This window comes from Ylistrum balloti, unplaced genomic scaffold (assembly GCF_031769215.1).
Source record: "Ylistrum balloti isolate Yb309-2 unplaced genomic scaffold, AGI_CSIRO_Ybal_v1 Utg372090, whole genome shotgun sequence".
Classification (NCBI taxonomy): domain Eukaryota; kingdom Metazoa; phylum Mollusca; class Bivalvia; order Pectinida; family Pectinidae; genus Ylistrum; species Ylistrum balloti.
Genome location: NW_026783004.1, coordinates 1,621 through 21,248, shown reverse-complemented (window position 1 = coordinate 21,248; position 19,628 = coordinate 1,621). Strand labels below are relative to the sequence as shown.

The window sequence follows — 19,628 nt, the reverse complement described above, 5'->3', positions numbered from 1 at the left end:
GCAATAGCAGGTATACACGTAGCAGACCTTGCAGAAACGATACGCACAGCAGTTGATGGAGCTATTGTCGCTTACCTACACACACCAGCTGAAAAAATACCATTCCGAGTCAAAATAAATGACCAGTTAACCAACTATCAAAAACCACTTGAGCAATTAACAATACGTAATTCATTTGGTAACCTTCTGACAGTATCCGAACTCGTTAACCAAACCAACACCCAAGCCACGCAAGCTATCTACCACTTAAATGGCCAACGAACAAACCGCATCCGTGGTAATGTTGACTTAGAAAAAACAACCCCCAAAGAAACCTATGAACTTTTAACAAAACATTTTAAAACATTCTCTAAAAACTACCCTAATCTTAAATTAGAACTTACAGGAGAAGCCAAAGAAAGTATCGACACGTTTAATCGTATGCTATTAAATCTAGGCTTAACAATGCTGGCAATCTTTTTTCTGCTAGCTGTTCTATTTAACTCATTTACCCAACCACTCTTAGTTGTCTTTGCTGTTCCTTTTGGCTTGGCTGGTATTATTATTGCCTTCAGCGCTCAACAGTTAACACTATCTATGTTTAGCCTTATTGGTACGTTAGGAATGGCAGGCGTTATTGTCAATGATTCATTAATTATGGTTGACCTAATGAACCGTATCCGTGGTAAGACACCCAACCAGGATCCAATGTTTATGAATCAAATGAACCAGATACTTCAACAAATTCCAGGAGAGATAGAAACTCATAAACAAATTATTGCAGGTGCTAGACTACGGTTTCGCGCTATTACCCTAACAACCTTAACAACAGTTGTTGGCCTATTTCCAACAGCTTATGGGCTCATTGGTGGTCATGACGCTTTTATTTCACCGATGGTTACCGCGATGATGTGGGGCTTATTAGTTGGAACAACATCAATTCTGTTTATCATTCCAATTTTATACTCAATCCATGAAGACCTTATACAACTCCCTAAACGGCTATTTAAAAAACCAAACCCATAGAGATTCGACCCTGTTTTATTTTTTGATAACAAAAACGTTTATCTATTAAACTAAGGTGGTTATTGCTGACGTAATCGATGAATATGTTTATTGGCATCGCTAAGTGTCTTAATGTGATCTAAAATCTGTTTTAGCTCACGCTGATTAAATTTTTTACCCTTTAAATGATTCATATAGTGCGTATAAGCACCAATGACACCTTTCTCGAAATCCGTCAGTTTTCGTTTTCCCATTGCAAAATCGGATTGTTCTTTCATAACGTTCCAAGGTGGTAGATGAATCATGTCTGGCATCTTACGTGGCGTAACACGACGAAAAACTGAAGTAATATTAGCAGCAGCCTGTACACGTTTACTTGGGAGTTCACCTCTAGGTATCCCCTGCCAATCCATAATCGTTGCCAAAATAGATGTATGATCATAAGGAGTTGAAAAAGAGCGAAAAACAACACTTTCATCAACCCAAGGCGACACAACAATAGTTGCGACACGGACACCAAAACGATCAAAATAAAAACCTTGTTTACCTGGCTGGCTCTTATCATCTGGAGGTACTGCTCCCCATGGTGGGCTAACATGATCATAAATACCACCATGCTCATCAAAGGTAATAATCAAAACCGTTTTATCCCAATTAGCTCCACGAAACAGTGCTGTATAAACATCGGCTAAAAACTGCTCTCCTGCTTGAACATTTGTTGGTGGATGTTCACTATTGACCGTACCTCCTACGAATGGAGCATCATGAATAAACCGCGGTTCAATAAATGAATAAGCTGGCAAACGCCCAGAAGCAGCATCTCTCTTAAACTGTTCGAAGCGTTGGAAATGTCTATTGAATATTGGCGACCATAAACGCGTCATATTTAAACGTACAAGTGATGGTAATACACCAGAATCACTATAAACACGCCACGACACATCATAATCCGAGAGCACATTAAAAATGGTCTTAGAACCATAGAAAAAAGGATTTCCATTATTAACCTGCCCGTCAGACGTTCCACTATGTAAAAAAGCACGATTAGCTTGAGTTTGTGTTGGCACAGAAGAAAACCAAGCATCGGAAATAGCAAATTGTCTGGCAAGAAAACTTAACACCGGAAGCTGCTCAGGCGTATACGTTTGCATAATATGCTCAGGAGTACTCCCTTCCACCGTTGCATAATTACGCACAAATCCATTCATGGGCGCCACATCACCAAATACAGGTTTATGATCTCCATATAATTGCTTCGTAACATATTGAAACGCTTCATGAGGATCTGGATCTGGTATCGTAAAATGATCTGCACCACGTTGTACAGGTACACTTATTGGTAACGCACTAGGCACATTAGGATTACTAAAATTGCCATAAGCAAGCCCATCATAGTAAGGTGGCTGACTAGATACTGGCATTACAAATGTTTTTGCAGGCAATTCAGGTGTATATAACCAGCCAACAAGATTATCAAAAGAACGATTCTCAAGCGTTAGCACAACAACATGTTCAATCTTTGCCAAAGACGTTGTTGCAATACCTGGCTGCACCAAACCTTTTTTATGCTGATGATATTGACAGCCTAAAAATACGACAATACTGACTAGACAAATAGCTAAACGATTAAGCATCTATTTACCCCTCTTATTACCTGATACTACTTAAAATGGACAACAATTATTTACGAACTCCAAAACACTTTGATCATATATAACATGATTCAAATTTTTTTCATGTAGACCTCAAAAATCCTAACAACACAAAAACGGCACAACATAAGATCAAAAACACGCCAACAATAAACTTTATAGACGCAGACTTTATTATTGGCGTATTAGATTTTTTAACAAATTGTTCCTCAATCCTTGGAATAGTATTGTTCTCCAATTCCTTAGTAACTGGTTTAAAGTAAAGTGGATACACGACAGTTGTCGTCTCGGTCATAGGTAGAAATCGCCAGGTCCTTACAAGCGACAAAATACAGCGTTGTAATTCATCATGCCGTAAAGACTTACCCTGCTCTTGTAATGTAACATCTTGTACAAAACCAGATGATATCACATCAAAGCTCAGCATAAACCTTCCACCCAACTCGGGTACTTTTGCAAGAGATAACTCATAACAAGCTTGCAGAATTGGTAAATCTTGTTGGATCCGTTCTCGAACAGCAGCTGGTTCAACAGCAACAAGACCTGTAGGCATTAGCCAATACATAACAGCCAAAAACCAATAACAACTTCGCATCAGGAAGCAGCTTCTTCTGGTGGTATCTCCACAAACAACTTAGCTGCTTGTACAATACGGTCTGATAAATGTAGCTCAAGAGAACCTTCAGATTCAACTGAAGACCCTCCCCCTGCTGATACCAGGTAACCTTTAAAAAATGGCTCTCGCACATACCGAACAACACGAATATCTGACCACGGAATTACAACCGAAGGAAACAAAAAAGAGACCAACGCAACATAATCTAAAAATAACCCTCTTGGAGAAACACGACAGGTAATCAATGGACCCAAATGAACACCACCAACTTTAATCGTACCTAAATGGACTATTTTTCCCATTGGCGCTCGCTTAGCACGATAACGTGTCACTAACGGACGCCATTGCCTAATTACAGCCACAACCCGGCGCAAGACCCCAGTAACAACAATAAATCCAATGATCAAAACTGAAAAATTGATATGCATAAAAACCTACTTGTAATTCACTAAAAAATGACTTTTAATTATGACCTCTTAAAATTTACACAGCCTAAAAAAGCACAAAAAAAACGATTAAATCTAATACGCCTAAGGAGCACCTCCTAAACGTCGTAATGTTATCTCAGCTAACATCAAGAGTAGACCTAGCACCCAAAACCACCATAATTCTGTAAGTGCAACAAAATCACGCTGAACAATCCGTTGGGTCTTCGCTTTGAGGTCACGAAGTAAATCTGCGTGTTGCCACCGGTCAAAAAAAGTTAAGCGTGCCCCTTGCTTATTAGCCCAAGATTGCCAAGCCGCACGGTCAACAACAACTTGAGTCCGCTCTTGTAAAGGATATGACACAATTAAAGGTTCAGGTGCCAACTGGTTACCTGATTGTGCCCATAGAATTGTTTGCTTAGACGGTGCTGTTAGCGAAAAAGGATAAGAGGTATCAAGCTGAGAATAAATAACCTTTCCAGAGGTATCAATAAGATCAACTGTTTCTGTCGTTTTAGAAAACTGACCTTTTAGACTAGCTCCAAGATGAATTTGATCCTGCTGCCAACGAACATGCATATCTTCAAAATCTGGATCTCCTGATAGATAACGCACCAAACGAGACCAAAGTAAAGAGGTAGCCCTACGATCCGCAGCCTGACCTTGATAGGCTAAGCGCCAAAGCTGGTCGGTCAAAATTGCTGCTGTTCGACCGTTATCTACCTTATTTACCACAACAACAGGTACACCATTGGTCTCCCAAATTGTACGTGCCGACTCACGAGTTTTTGTCTGATAAACACGTTTTAAACTGGTGCTTTGTGGTGCATCAACACCAAACCAAGCTGACCATGAGGTATTATTTAAACGTAAATCTCCTTGTAGCCAACGACCAAAATCTTGCCAGGTAACAGGCAATAGATTATATAAAGGTGTGTCATGATAATTGCCATAGCCAAAAGATAGATCACCTCCAGTCATAACAAACCCACCACCGTCTTGAGAAACAAAACGGAATAGGTTTTGCAACAAGACTTCACGAAAATTCGGCTCAAAATAAGGCATATAGTTAAAATCCTGAAACACAACAACATCAAATTTAGGCAATTCTGTTGTAAATAATTTCTTTGTTGGAAACGGAATTAAACTCAATTCTTCGTTACTAGCATAGGGTTGATCACCAATTGTACGTAAAATCTGAAAACTAACTAGATCAACACTTTGGTCTTGTCGTAAATAGTCACGTAATAATCTTGTTTCCCAACTGGGACGTCCCACAACATGCAATATACGGATACGGTCTCTAAGAACACGTACAGAAAGATGCGTTTGATGAAATGAATCCTGAAACCGGACACCAGAAGCTCTAGTTGTTACGGTCATTACCTGAACACCTTGTTGTGTAGGTAACACATCAAGCGTTGCTAAGGCAGTAACCGATCCAGGAGCAAATGTTACGTTCGTAACCCCAAGTTCGGTATCACCATGATGAATAGATGCTGTGACCTGATGCAAAACCTCAGACGGTTTACGTCGTAAAGAAACATAAACTCTAAGAGGAGAACGAATAAGTGCATAGGCATCTGTTTCCACATGCTCAAGTAACAACGGACTAGGATAAACATCCTGAGCTGGGATAACCGCCGCAACAACAGGCGCAGTAATCGTATCAGCAACCGTTAAATTATGCTCGCTACCATCAGAAACAACAATCAATGAGTGTTTGCCATCAAAAAATGCTGGAGGTAACCGATTTAAATCCCGAAGCATATGAGTTGGACCACCAACAACTGAAGTCACCGAACCAGGCTGCCAACGTGAGTTTACACCACGACCGATATAGGAAACTTGTTGCACAACACCATAAGGTCTTAAAGCAACACGAATATCTTGTACAAAATGATCTAAACGTTCCTTTATATTAGGACGTAAGGCAACACTTGCTGTTTGATCGACAAGTAAAACAAAACGTCCTGGTTTTGGCTCGACCTTAAGATGCCACATTGATACATCAGCCAAAAAAATAGTTAGCCAACCAATAAAGATAAAACGCATCAAGGCGCTACCATACCAAAGACGTTTCTGTCTCTGACGATCAACCCACATCCCAATAAATACCAAAAACAAAAGGATAGTCAAAAACAACAGGTCCCAAAAAGAAAAACCACCGATTTCCCAGGCTGTCTCTAACATGACTTAAGATGCCTAAAAAAATAAACAATGCTTAGTCCATAAACACACATTATTTTGATAACAATCATCTTTTAACGGTGACGCTTTCGGCGTTCAAGAATATAAGGTAAATGAATCGCATCATTTTTATAATCATAGGTTGTTGCATATAGCAATAAATTTAGACCTTGCCGTACTTGCTGCTCCCTCAAATGGTTAGACAATGGCAAAAGCCAACCTCCTAGCGGCTGCCGAGCAAGCGAACGCGACAAATTAGCTACTAAGAAAAGACGCTCAATACCATTTATTTCAAGTAGGTATACGGTATTAACAGCCTCAACATCTTGCCAAGTATCTATAAGATAAAAGGTACGTTTTAAAACATGACCTGAAGGTAAACTCCGCCAGGAACCTTCTATTTTTTCAGTTTTAAACCAATTTTCAAGCTGAGTTGCATAGCGATGAAATTCAGCTGCTCCTCCACAAAAATCAAGCCATAACGTCCCACCACGTCGTAAAAAATCTTGAGCTGCTTTAGCTAATTGTTGCTGACGTTCTGGTTGAAACCGCTGACAACCAGCCCACCAAACCAAAGGATCTCCGGGTGAAGTGACTCTCCATGAAAAAGATTTTGGCATTGGTGCGACTTCTGGACTTGAACGTATCCGCCATTGTTCAACCGCCAAAGAAATACCACTCAACTGAGCAGCATTAGCCGAACTCTCTGTAGGAACCCAAATCTGTAATGCATGGGCATCAGCTCCCGGCCACATAAATACGAAGACAAAAAATAGGACAGATAATACGTGGGATAAACTAGCTTGCAACAACCAAACAGCAACAGCAGCCATTAACCAAAAATAGTCAACGGAAACAAAAAACTCACGATCTGAAACAGATGTCTGCTCCGCCTGCTTAAACAAAACCTGCTGAGTAAAACGACCAACCTCAATCTCTGTAGGGTCTACATACTCTGAGACAAGAAATTGTTGTCCATTTTGACTGGCTTTAAACCATCCTAAATGCCCTGATAGACTTGGGTCTTGATAGGCCACCCCCACCTGTTCAATATCTTGGAAATGTTCTGTAATAGTAGCTGCTCCAATTTTTTTTGTACCTAGATATTGTTCAGATAATGTCTCCATAATTGCTAACCATAGGGGAACCCACAATGCTGTATGTGGCAAATTGCTATCTGAAGACAACAACGAAATCATCCAATTGTAAATCCAACCATTACCTACACGCATACGTGTTAACAGTGGTAGATCACGCTCTCCTTCAAGTAAAATCTGAACCTTAGGACTGGGGTCCGCCAACGGATAAAGCCGATTAACTTGAGCCGTACTCCAAGCTAACGATTCTAACTCTGGCCACTGTTTAATAAAGGTAGCTGTTGGCTGAATCTGTTTATTTTGAGTAGCTTGCAGAGGATGTAACCAACCTGGTAGCCAGCGCAACTGATTTGGTTCGTTTTGTTCAGATACAGCTGGAAATAAAATGGCTAGAGCCCCAGCAATAACATCCGCATAAATTTTGTTACCAAGAGAAGAGTTAAGGATATCTGGGTCAGAAATAATATAAATTTTCTTTCCTGATTTTTGCTGAGCATTAGCAGAAAAAAGAATATTTAAACGGTCCCGTGCCGCATATAAAAAATCTAGCAATAGCTGCTCTTGGTTCGGTGTAAAGTTACCAATGACTGTTACGTTAGGTCTTCCTCCTGCAGGCAACCATAACGGCATAATATTATCCCATTCGGCTGCATCAGGATAAGGATAATGTAAAAATAACCGACCATCTTCATTGGGTAAAAGTAAATTAAAAGAAAACTCCTGACCACTAATCTGTGCCTTAGCTTTAGGGCGTTCTGGCTGCTGCCAAATTAAATCAACATGTGTACCTGTAATTGAGCCTCGTAATGTTCCAGAGATCTTAGCTATATCACCCTGTACAGAAATATCTACAGACTCAAAACCCGTATTATTCAAAACGCCGTTACTCCCAACACCAATTAAACGAGCAGATTGAAAACGCTGCCAGTTCGTAGACGTTACTTCCATATCAGAGACTATAATAAGATCCTGACCAGCCCCTTCAAGTAGATCACTACAAGCCACAAGCTGAGATAAACCAAGTCTTAAATGACTTTCAAGAATGTTCAAAAAGCGCCGCGGCAATTCTTGACTAGAATCGTAAATTTTTTCTAATCGATCTTGGTGACAAACATAAACCACACCTTCAGTCCAATGCTGTTCACGCCACCACGTATCTAAAAAATCTGCCACACGATCAATCGGGCGTTCCCCCGGAGACCCAATACCCATACTGGCAGAAACATCCAAAATAATCTGTGGCGCTACAATATCTTGTAAGAGGGCCTGAGACTGAATTGGACGTTTACAAGTAGGCCCTGCAGCTGCGGCAGCAAATAGTAAAACAGCAATAACTCTTAAGCAAAGTAATAGTGGATGCTCAAAGAGTACAACACGTTCATCGCTTGGTTCCGACGTCGGCAATAACCGCCAGGCTCCCCAAGCTAGAGTCTTCGGACGAGAACGCCGCCATAAATGCAATACAATAGGAATAACAACACCACAAGCCAAAATCAATAATAAAGAGCGACTCATTAACAATGCCCCGTTGTCATAAATTGCATAGCAGCAAATAAATTTTTTCCTGTATGGTGCAGGAAGTAGGCTATATTATGATGGCGGCAAAACTGCTGGCACCAGGATAAATGTTGATTTAAATTTTGTTGGTATAAATCTTTGATGTCTCGAGGATTTAACCGTCGTTTTAAATCTTGGCCACCTTCTAAAGATTCAAAAACATATGGCCGACGAAAAGAAAATTCTAGTTCATCACGATGTAACAACTGACAAAACCTAACTTCACATTCCCGTGGATTGATAAACCGCAACACTTCTAACTGCTGCTCTACCGTATCATCTAGCAAATCACTAAGCACAAGGAGCAAATCTGCTTTACGTATGACATCAATAGGTGGTAACGAGAAAGAACATTGAGGCGCTTGCTCTAGTGCCGTAAATACTTGGACCTCTGTAGAACGCCCCTTAAAAAAATGTGTACTCTCATTATGTCCTGGCCATACCGCAACAGAATGTCCCTGACGTAATGCTTGCAATGCGACAGCTGCCAATAGCGTTTGCCCAATCACTAATTTACAATCTGAGTTCTCAGCGTAGAGCATCGAGGCCGAGGTATCTAAAACAAGTAGAACTCGTAATTGAGAAATACGATCTACTTCACGAACCAACCAACGATCTAAACGTACCGACGCACGCCAATCAACCTGACGTAAAGAATCACCAGGACGATATTCACGTAACTCACGAAAAGTACCACCATTACCCCTAGTTTGCGTAGCATAAATGCCAGCCCATAAAGAACGCGCTAAAATTTTAGCACGTACCGCTAAAGGTAATGCGAGTAGCTCAAATAAGGCTACATTGTTCACACGTGTAACTTCACCGTTTGACGAATAACATCGATAATGTCATAAACCGTAACACCATCACGCTCCGCATTAAAATTGAGAACGAGTCGATGCCCAAGCACATGCGGTAATAACGTAACAATATCTTCAAGTGCTACAAGTTTCTGGCCCTGCATTAAAGCACGTGCTTTTGCTCCCCAAATCAAAATTTGACTCGCACGAGGACCAGCACCCCAATTAACGTATTGTTGAACCTCAGTAGGGACACAAACATCACTTACTAATCCAGGACGTGTTGTACGTACAAGTCGAACAGCTAATTCAATAGCAGTGTCATCAACAGCAATACAAGCTGTTAATTTTTGTAATGCTTCTAAACGTGCTGGATTCATAACAGCTAGAGGTTCAACATTTGTTACCTGTGTTGTTCGACGGACAATCTCCAATTCTTCTAGTTCTGTTGGGTACTCAAGTTCGAGAGAAAAATAGAACCGGTCTAACTGAGCCTCTGGTAAAGAAAATGTACCTTCTTGCTCAACAGGGTTCTGAGTTGCAAGAACCAAAAAAGGGTTAGGCAAATGATGTGTTTTTTTACCAACGGTAATCGCACGTTCTTGCATGGCTTCAAGAAGTGCTGCTTGTGTACGTGGTGGCGTACGATTAATTTCGTCAGCAAGAATTAAATTTGCAAAAATTGGTCCTGGGTCAAACTGAAAACAGCGTTCACTACTGGGGCCCCCAAGCAGAATATCAGAACCTGTAATGTCTGCAGGTAATAAATCTGGTGTAAATTGAATCCGTGAAAAATCTAGATCCATCGTATCTGCTAACGCTTGTACACTTCGTGTTTTAGCTAATCCTGGGACACCAATAAGCAAACTATGCCCTTGAGTCAACAAAGACATCATCAAAACATCTAATAATTTTTTTTGGCCAACAATAACACGTTCAACTTGTTCTTGAACAGCAGCTAAATCCGACTTCGCCTGCGTAACAACATCTTCAGTTAGAGGTAAAGATTTATCCTTGGCTGGCATCAAACAACTCCAATGCTTTACGGTATAGGACTTGTTTCTTCGAATTTTTAATTTGTTCAACGGCAGAAACAAGACCGACTAAAACTTCCCGTTGAAATGGTGCAACAGAAAAAGCGTGCTCGTAACGAGCAAGAGCTTTCCCAGGCTGTTTTTGGCGTAACGCAATTAGCCCAAGTAACCAATGTGCCGTCGCACGATCAGGATCTCGTATCAACAAGGCCTCCAAAACCTGTTTAGCTTGTATATATTGTCCACCATCAATCTGAGCCTCAGCAAGACGCAACGCAAGGGGAGCTGGAGTGTGACCAATCTTTTGGACAGCTTTTGTATATTCAGTAATCGCAGCAGCCCAATGCCCCTCTTTACGTAATAAATCTCCTAGACGCATATATTTTTGACCTACTTCTTTAACAACAGGTTCCGGTTCTGCGACATCAGGGTCTTCAGCAACAGAAGGTGGAATAAATTTATACCCTGGTACTGGTTTAAGTGGAGTTTTATGTAAACGAACAAGGAACTTTTGCCATAAATGATCCAAACTAGTTGAACCAAGTACTGCTAATCCAGCTTTCGTATTTTTACTAAAAGCAGTAATGACTTGACGTAATTTAACCATACCACCATCTTTAATAATCTCTCGGATCAAAAAAGTAACCTCTGCAAATGCAAGTGAAGTTTTCCAACTACTATCCAGTTTCGCAAGAGATGGCATCATCATTTGAAAAGGTACATACGTCTCCTTACGGCGTGCTTCAGCAAGAATCGATTCTTGAATAGGATGTAGATTACCAATTTGAGCAGACCGCCAACGGCGTTCAGAAAATTTTGCGATACCTTCATGCATCCATAACGGTAAACGATTACGAGTAACACGAGATAATACATAATGAACAAGTTCATGCCCTAAAGTATCTCGCCATTTGTAGCCACGAGCCATACGCCGGGGACTAACAATCATAAGGCGATTAAATTTACATAATGCAATCGTACCAGATGTCTTAACCTCCTCTTCTGTCAATGTACTAACAGCAACAAAATCTAAAAGGCGTGGATAAATTTCAACACGTATAGGTAACGCCTCTTTAGGTATTGTAAACTTGAAATCTTGCTCCAACGCAGTCAACTGCGCTTCTAACGTCTCTAGAACAAACGGCATTAACAACTGATCAACGCCAGGCTGTGTAAAAACCACAAACCGCTGGGATGCTTGAGTTACCATCCCCTGAGTCTGTAAAGCCGTCTGTCGTATTAATGTCTCAATTTCTTGATAGGCTTCTAATTTACCGGCCTGACGCTTTAATGCATCTAAGTCATAAACTGCATCTTGATACCGGCCAAGATAAAATTTGAGTCTCGCTGAAGCAAGCAAGGTCGGAGGATCATTAGGAGCTAATTTCTGCATCAATTGTAATGCAGGAAGAGCCGCTTCTGGCTGCCAAGCCTGAATACTTTGTTCTATTTGACGATAGTGTTGGTAATACTCTCCTGCGACTAGCTGCTTTGGCGTCAATAGTAGTAAGGAGAGGAAAAGACTAGCTACAGATATGTTTTGAATCAATCCCATCTACAGTAGTAAACGATACATCGTTCTAAAAACCATCCATAATACGCCAACCTAAGTATTCTTTAAAAGACCAGTTTTGAACAACTGGTAATTCTTTCTCTATATATCTTGGGATTTCATAGCCTAATCGTTCAATAACTACAATTGCATCAAACTCAGTTTCATAAGTTATTGTTTGTAATGCCCAATCTTGAAAATCATAATTTTTTAGATCTTTTTTTGACCACTTACGGTAGTCACCGCTAGCTTCTGGATGAATATGAATAGCAGCTAAATCCGTACGTTTCCAACGAATCATCTCATTATAGTCTTGAACAAAAGGCATTAAGTCTTTACGCTTAACGTGGACACTTCCTCCAGAACAAGCAACAACTGTAGCACACATAACAATCAACAAAATAATCTGTACAGACTTAGCTAATAATCTATCTTTAGGCATTAACGTAACCTTCCCTGATGATGTGTAATAATCGCATCAATAACTTGTTCTTGACACGCATCAATTTCTTCTTGAGACAAGGTTCTAGCTTGCTCACGGTAAGCAAGACGAAAACCAACACTCTGGCAATCTGGCTCAATACTACTACCACTATAAATATCAAAAACATAGACATATTCTAAACGGCTATCTGTAACATCACGAATTGTATCTAAAACAGCTTGTATAGAAATATTACGCTTCAGGACAAAAGCTAAATCACGTTCACTACGAGGATATTTTTCGACCTCTCTAAACATTGGCTGTGTTTGTTGAGTCAATATAGACCAGATAATATCTAAATCCAATTCGGCAAGAACTGTTGATTTTTTAATATCTAATTTGTCTAAATAATCTTGCTCTAAGACACCAATACTCCCAGCTGTAACACCCTTTAATTGTAATATGGCACACTTACCTGGATGATAATTGGCACCCAAGCTGTCTGTTTCTTCCCACCGAAAGCATCTAACTCCTAAAGTTTGTAATAACCAGCTAATGCTACCTTTAAGGTCATAAAAATCTACATCTACATCCGTATACCAACTTTGAGGCTGTTGCTGGCCAGAAATAACAAGTCCCAATCGCCAATTCTCTTTTACCTGTTGACCATTACGATAAAAAACTTTACCGACTTCTGCTAAACGAACATCGTATTCTTGGTGACGATGGTTTGCTGCAACAACAGCCAATAAACCATCCGTAAGAGATGTACGTAAAAAACGTGTTTGCGCTCCAAGTGGATTTGCTAATTCAACAGGGTCCTGAATAACAGATTCAGCTAACGGCGCTTGAAAACTATAATGAATTCCCTGTAAAAAACCTGTTTGTGTAACAAGATCAAGTATTTTTACTCTTAAGTCATAAGCTGTTATTTTGTGAACACCACAAGCCATCATATTTGGCAAAGTCGGTTCAAATTGATCATAGCCCCAAACACGCGCGACCTCTTCAACAATATCAATCGACTCATGAATATCAAAACGCCAAGAGGGAACGGTACGTATTTTTTCTTGATCATCAAAAGCTTCCAGGCCTAATCGTTGCAAAAAGTCTTCAGCATCTGCTGGAAAATCACCTAATAGTTTCTTAGCTCGCTCTAGATCCCAATCAACTTGTTTAGGCTTAGGTAATGCCCCACGACGCACAATAGCTTGAGGAATAGCTTTTGTAAATTCTTGAAGAAGTTGTAAAAAACGTCCCGCGGCACGTTCTACACCATAAGGGTCTACCCCACGTTCAAAACGCATACTAGCTTCTGTCGAAAGTAACTGCTGACGCCGAGTACGAGAAACACGTGTAGGAATAAAATGGGCACTCTCTAAGACAAAACGTTGTGTAGAACTATCTACCTCTACCCGCGAACCGCCCATAATACCAGCAAGTGCAATCGGTCCTGCAGCATCAGCAATAATAAGCTCTCCACCTTGTAATTCACGAATAACACCATCTAAAGTTTCAATACTCTCACCTTGTTGAGCTGCTCGTATCTGAATTGTTCCTTGAATTTTATCCGCGTCAAAAACGTGGAGAGGTTGCCCAAGCTCCAACATAACATAGTTGGTCAAATCAACAAGAGGATGTACACAACGCATACCACTACGACCAATAACTTCTTCAATATCTTTTGTAATGGTAAAAGAAGCTGTCTCAAGCTCAAACCAAGCACCCAGATAATAAGCACATTCTGAATCAATTAACTCAATCTGCTGTGTCCCCATATCTGAATTAAATGTTATAAAATCTGGTACCTGATAAAACGTATTGTTTAAAACTGCTAGCTCACGTGCAATCCCTAGATAGCTAAACCAATCTCCACGATTTGGTGTAATTCCTAAATCAAATAACCAATCGGCATCAAGATATTGACTAAGAGGTGTTCCAACAGGAATATTAACACGCCAAACTTGGCTAAAATCTCCACCTACACCTAATTCTCCACGGCTAACAAGCATACCAGCACTTTGAATGCCTGCAATCGGACGCACGGTAAGCTCTGTCTGACCAATAACAGTACCAACAGGAGCATAAGCGGCCGTCTCTCCTACTTGCAAAGAAAGATCTGTAGAAGCTACCTGAACAATTCCACTACCTGTATCGAGTTCAACACATTTAATTGCTTTACCATCTATACTTTGAATTGCAGTAACAGTAGCAGCAATGACAGCATCTACACGCGATGCTATGGATTCTAGATTCTCACCTTCAAGACCTGCAAATGTTAAATCCTCGAAAAGTTTTTCAGGTGGAGGCAACGTATAATCTGGTAAGAATTCCTGTAATTTTTTGTAACTAATAATCATCTTATAAGAGGATCCTGAAGCTGTCGTAAAAAACGTACGTCAGATTCGTAAAAGAGACGAATATCTGGAATGCCGTATCGCAACATCGCAAACCGTTCGACGCCAAGTCCAAATGCAAAACCTTGATAAACATTCGGATCAATATCAACAGCACGTAAAACATTCGGGTGGATCATTCCACAGCCTAAAACTTCAAGCCAACCATTCTGCCATCCCATATCAACTTCAGCACTGGGCTCAGTAAAAGGGAAAAAACTTGGTCGAAACCGAACAGGAATACTTTCCCCAAAAACCCCCTTAATCAGCTCCGTCAAAATACCTTTAAGATCTCGAAAAGTGACATGTTTATCAACCCAAAAACCTTCAATTTGATGGAACATTGGCGAATGCGTTACATCAGCATCACAACGATAGACTTTACCAGGAGCTACAATTTTTAAAGGAGGATCTCGGTCTTCCATAGCACGAATCTGGACAGGACTTGTATGCGTACGCAGTAGAGACGGTGCACCAAATTTATCCTTAAACGGTTCTGCTAAAAAAAATGTATCCTGCATTTCTTTAGCAGGATGATCTGGAGGAAAGTTTAGAGCATCAAAATTATGAAAAGCGTCCTCAACTTCAGGCCCTTCTTCAACTTCAAAACCCATTCTCTGCAGCACACCCAAAACAATTCTAACTGTTGTTTCCAAAGGATGTAATGCACCAGGAGCAATATAACGACCTTTTAGTGTGACATCTATACGCTCCTGGTCAAGCCTTTTTTGATAAAGACTTAATTTAAGCTCATCTTCTCGGGATATAAAAATTTGTTCGATAGCTTTTTTTTGCTGATGAACAAGCTGACCTTGTATCTTACGTTGCTCTGGCTCTAAAGAACCTAGCTCCTTCAAACGTTGAGATAAAACACCTTTCTTACCAAGAAATCTAGAACGAACTTGGCGCAAATCATCTAACGATTCTGCTTCAGAAGCCGCGTGTTCGGCCTGTAGCGTAAGCTCTTCGGCCATAAAGACAAAAAGCGCTAAACGTCGTTAGCGTTCTTAGCAACGTCAACGAGATCTGAAAAGGCTACAGGGTCTGTCACAGCTAGATCTGCTAACATTTTACGATTGACATCAACACCTGCTGTTTGAAGACCACTAATAAACGTAGCATATTTCAGACCATGCTGGCGTACAGCTGCATTAATACGAACAATCCAAAGTCGTCGAAAATTTCGCTTACGTACTTTTCGATCACGGTAACTATAAGCTAGTGCTCGTTCTAGTGTTTCCTTAGCTGTACGAAAACGACGACTTCGCGAATGTTTATAACCTTTCGCAGCCTTAAGAACCTTTTTATGTCGTCTACGTGTATATGGACTATTAGTCGCGCGCATTGTTTAGTTCCTCAAATAAAATTTACTATTAATTAATATATTTAAAAGCCTGGTAATAACTGTCTAACAAGCTTACGGTCTCCACCTGTAAACTCGCCTTTCTGACGTAAACGGCGCATACGCTTCTCGTTCTTTTTCGTCAAAATATGACGACGGTTAGACTTGTTATAACGAATTTTACCAGTTCCAGTCTTACTAAAACGCTTTGCGGCTCCGCGGTTGGTTTTCATTTTTGGCATACTATTGACTCCATCAAATCATTAAAACCGTACTACAAACATATCCTTTTGTAACATACAGTTATTATTCTAGACACAACTTATGACTTACTTTTATCGCTTCCTTCACCAGTACTAGGCGCTAACGTCATAATCATTCTTCGGCCTTCCATAGCAGGCCTTGCCTCGGCTCGTGCAATATCTTGAACTTCATCTGATACACGTTGTAAAATATCTTCACCTAACTCGGGATGAGCCATTTCCCGTCCTCGAAAAAAAACATTAACTTTAACTTTATCCCCATTCTCAATAAAACGACGAATATGGCGCGTCTTCGTCTTTAAATCATGTAGATTTGTCTGAGGCCGAAGTTTGATCTCTTTTACCGTAATCGTCTGTTGTTTTTTCTTTGCTTCCTGGGATTTCTTTTTCTGTAAATATTTATACTTACCAAAATCCATAATACGACAAACTGGAGGCGTAGCATTTGGCGCAACTTCAACAAGATCTAAACCACGATTATCAGCAGCTTCTAATGCTTTACTCAGATCTAAAATACCAAGTTGTCCACCACCGTCATCAACAACACGTACACTACGTGCCCGAATTTGGCTATTTACCCGTAATTGATCTGCGATGGCAATACTCCTTAATCCATACCGTTTCTACGATATGCCTAATACCTAGTAACATTATCAAAATAGAAACTCTTTTCGCGAAAAAACCGCGAATCCTCAATCATATTAAATTTTACGATGTTATATCGTAATTTCTTATCGTCAATACAGGCCATATTTATCATACAATGGCAAGCAGAGCCTAATCATTATGGCATAATTGTCACCTAAGAGCACATGCATTCCTTAATTAAGAGGCATCCGCCCCTCGAGAGAGTCTATCTTGCTCGTCTAGAAACGGTATTAAAGCATCAAGAGCAACTGCTTCTAATGTTGAACCGTCTCGTAACCGAGGAGAAAAAGTATGATCAGAAACCTCTTGGTCACCAACTACTAACATCACCGGAATTTTAGCTTTTTGTGCTTCTCTAATCTTTTTTCCTAAAGTTTCGCTACGGCTGTCTAGCTCGACACGAACCCCATCTTTGAGTAGCTTTGCAACAACTGTGCGTGCATAATCAATATGTTTATCACTAACTGGTAACAAACAAACTTGTACAGGTGCTAACCAATAGGGAAAAGCACCCGCATAATGTTCAATCAGAATAGCAACGAAACGCTCAAGAGAACCAAAGGGAGCACGATGAATCATAACCGGTCGATGCTGTTTATCATCAGCACCGGTATACGTAATACTAAAACGCTCAGGCAGATTATAATCCAATTGGACAGTTCCTAGCTGCCATTTACGACCAATAACATCTTTGACAACAAAATCAACCTTAGGTCCATAAAAAGCCGCTTCTCCTGCTACCTCTACAAATGGAATATCCATTTCTGTTAAAACATCTCGTAACTGTGCTTCTGCCTGATCCCATAAATGAGTCTCTCCAACATATTTATCTTGATGGCCTTCACGTAGAGAGAGACGTATTTGTACATCTACAAACCCGACCGTCTGAAAAATAAACTGCACCAATTCAATTGTTTGTCTAAACTCATCTTTTACTTGTTCTGGAGTACAAAAAATATGAGCATCGTCTTGCGTAAAACCGCGCACACGAGTCATCCCTTGTAACTCTCCAGATTGTTCAAAACGATAAACGGTTCCAAACTCAGCCAAACGAATAGGCAAGTCACGATAACTATATTTTTCTGAATCATAAATTTTGATATGATGCGGACAATTCATAGGCCTAAGCAGAAAAGCTTCATCGCCGTCACGCATTTCAATTGGAGGAAACTGACTATCAGCATAATACGGATAATGTCCTGAGGTTTTATACAAATCAATCTTACCTATATGTGGCGTATAGACAACATCATAACCACGTTTTAGTAATTCTTGTTGTAAAAAATCCTGCAAGACAGTGCGTAGTACTGCCCCCTTAGGTTTCCAGAGAATCAAACCAGAACCAACTTGTTCATCAATTGTAAATAAACCAAGTTTTTGGCCTAGCACTCGATGGTCTCTAGCTTTCGCTGCCTCTAACTGAAGAAGATAATCCTTAAGCTCAGTTTTTGTTGCAAACGCAACACCATAGATACGCTGAAATGAATCAGAATTAATGTCCCCATGCCAATGGGATGCCGCAATACTCATAACTTTTACTGCACCAACATAACTTGTATCAGGGACATGTGGCCCACGGCATAAATCTTCCCAATCTTCACCTAATACACCTGTCACATAAAACGATAAAACATCACTACCCTCTGAACAAGCTCTCTCTGCGTTATCAAGTTTATATTTATTATTCTCTTGACGTAATTTTTCCAAACCATCCTCAATAGATAAATCGTAACGAACAAATGGTCGTTTCTGAGAAATAATTTTCTGCATCTCTTTCTGAATGCGTGAAAAATCGTCACTACTAATAGGCGTCTCTAAATAAAAATCATAATAAAAACCGTTATCTAATGGTGGCCCATAAGCAAGTTTTGCCTCTGGCCAAAGTCGACAAATAGCTTCAGCCATTATATGAGCTGCCGAATGCCTAATAGCATATAGTCCCTCATCTGTCTGAGCACTACGAAATGCAAGAGTACAAGGGCCTGGCAGTGGCCGCATTAAATCGTAGAGATCACCATCAACAAGAGCAATGATAGGTTTCTCTGAAAATGTTTCTTGTCCAACTTGCTGATTAAAAACATCTATAGGAGTAGCATTAGGTTTGACATTGTATGTCGCGCCATCTTCACAGATAATCTGCCATGTCTCGTTCACAAAATTTCTCCCTAGCAAACTAGATATATTTAAATAATGATTATTAAAGAAATAAAATTAGGCACGGGCAGAATTGAACTGCCGACCTCTACCGTGTCAAGGTAGCGCTCTCCCACTGAGCTACGCGCCTATGGCATCATAAAAAACTAGAAAACTTAGATAAGATGTTTATTATACAAAGACTTATACAAAATGTTTCGCCCAAAAAAAATTTGGACGAAACATCTAGAAAATTAACTGATTTGCAAACATTCGCAAAACTGGAACAGATCTAATAAAAAGATACTCAAAAAATAGTTTACTGAGTTACATCGCAACCTTCTGGTTGCTGATAAAACGCTTGAACAACCTCCAAACTTGTCTGGTCTCCTAGATTAGGAATAGGTACGGTATCTTGCGTCAAATTCCAATAAGCAACATGAGCTAGTAAATTCGTTTGCGGGGTATTTAGCTCTGGATTAGGCGTACCAAAAACAGGGTAATAAGGAAAA

The 19,628-nt window shown here is 40.2% G+C and overlaps 4 protein-coding genes and 1 non-coding gene across 5 annotated transcripts; all 5 read right to left on the bottom strand.

Annotated features, from left to right (window-relative positions):
- Positions 1-1,064: 1,064 nt before the first annotated feature.
- On the bottom strand, positions 1,065-3,189 carry LOC132564232 (uncharacterized). Its single transcript, XM_060228903.1, has 2 exons — positions 3,003-3,189; positions 1,065-2,569 (listed from the first exon to the last, which is right to left on the bottom strand). Exons 1-2 carry the CDS (start codon positions 3,187-3,189, stop codon positions 1,065-1,067), a joined length of 1,692 nt encoding a protein of 563 aa, XP_060084886.1.
- A 6,140-nt stretch (positions 3,190-9,329) lies between these two features.
- On the bottom strand, positions 9,330-10,217 carry LOC132564231 (uncharacterized protein YeaC-like). Its single transcript, XM_060228902.1, has one exon. It carries the CDS (start codon positions 10,215-10,217, stop codon positions 9,330-9,332), a length of 888 nt encoding a protein of 295 aa, XP_060084885.1.
- A 4,473-nt stretch (positions 10,218-14,690) lies between these two features.
- LOC132564230 (phenylalanine--tRNA ligase alpha subunit-like) lies at positions 14,691-15,704 on the bottom strand. The gene has a single exon (XM_060228901.1). The coding sequence runs from the start codon at positions 15,702-15,704 to the stop codon at positions 14,691-14,693; it is 1,014 nt and encodes a 337-aa protein (XP_060084884.1).
- Positions 15,705-15,718: 14 nt separating this feature from the next.
- LOC132564229 (translation initiation factor IF-3-like) lies at positions 15,719-17,086 on the bottom strand. Its single transcript, XM_060228900.1, has 3 exons — positions 17,080-17,086; positions 16,406-16,924; positions 15,719-15,975 (listed from the first exon to the last, which is right to left on the bottom strand). The coding sequence occupies exons 1-3, from the start codon at positions 17,084-17,086 to the stop codon at positions 15,719-15,721; spliced, it is 783 nt and encodes a 260-aa protein (XP_060084883.1).
- Positions 17,087-19,195: 2,109 nt separating this feature from the next.
- On the bottom strand, positions 19,196-19,267 carry Trnav-gac (transfer RNA valine (anticodon GAC)). Its single transcript has one exon. It is a non-coding gene; the product is annotated as a tRNA-Val (tRNA).
- Between the last annotated feature and the right edge of the window lie 361 nt (positions 19,268-19,628).

Bases quoted from the DNA above. Each gene is read 5' to 3' on its own strand.
- LOC132564232 (XM_060228903.1), bottom strand. From the start codon at position 3,189: ATGCCTACAGGTCTTGTTGCTGTTGAACCAGCTGCTGTTCGAGAACGG. The intron at 2,570-3,002 runs GTAAGTCTTTAC...TCGTATTTTTAG, and splicing joins TGTTACATTACAAGAGCAGG to GCTGTCAATATCATCAGCAT.
- LOC132564231 (XM_060228902.1), bottom strand. From the start codon at position 10,217: ATGTCTTTGTTGACTCAAGGGCATAGTTTGCTTATTGGTGTCCCAGGA.
- LOC132564230 (XM_060228901.1), bottom strand. From the start codon at position 15,704: ATGGCCGAAGAGCTTACGCTACAGGCCGAACACGCGGCTTCTGAAGCA.
- LOC132564229 (XM_060228900.1), bottom strand. The intron at 15,976-16,405 runs GTAAGTCATAAG...GTTTTCGTACAG, and splicing joins TGGTGAAGGAAGCGATAAAA to CTAAGGAAACACTAGAACGA.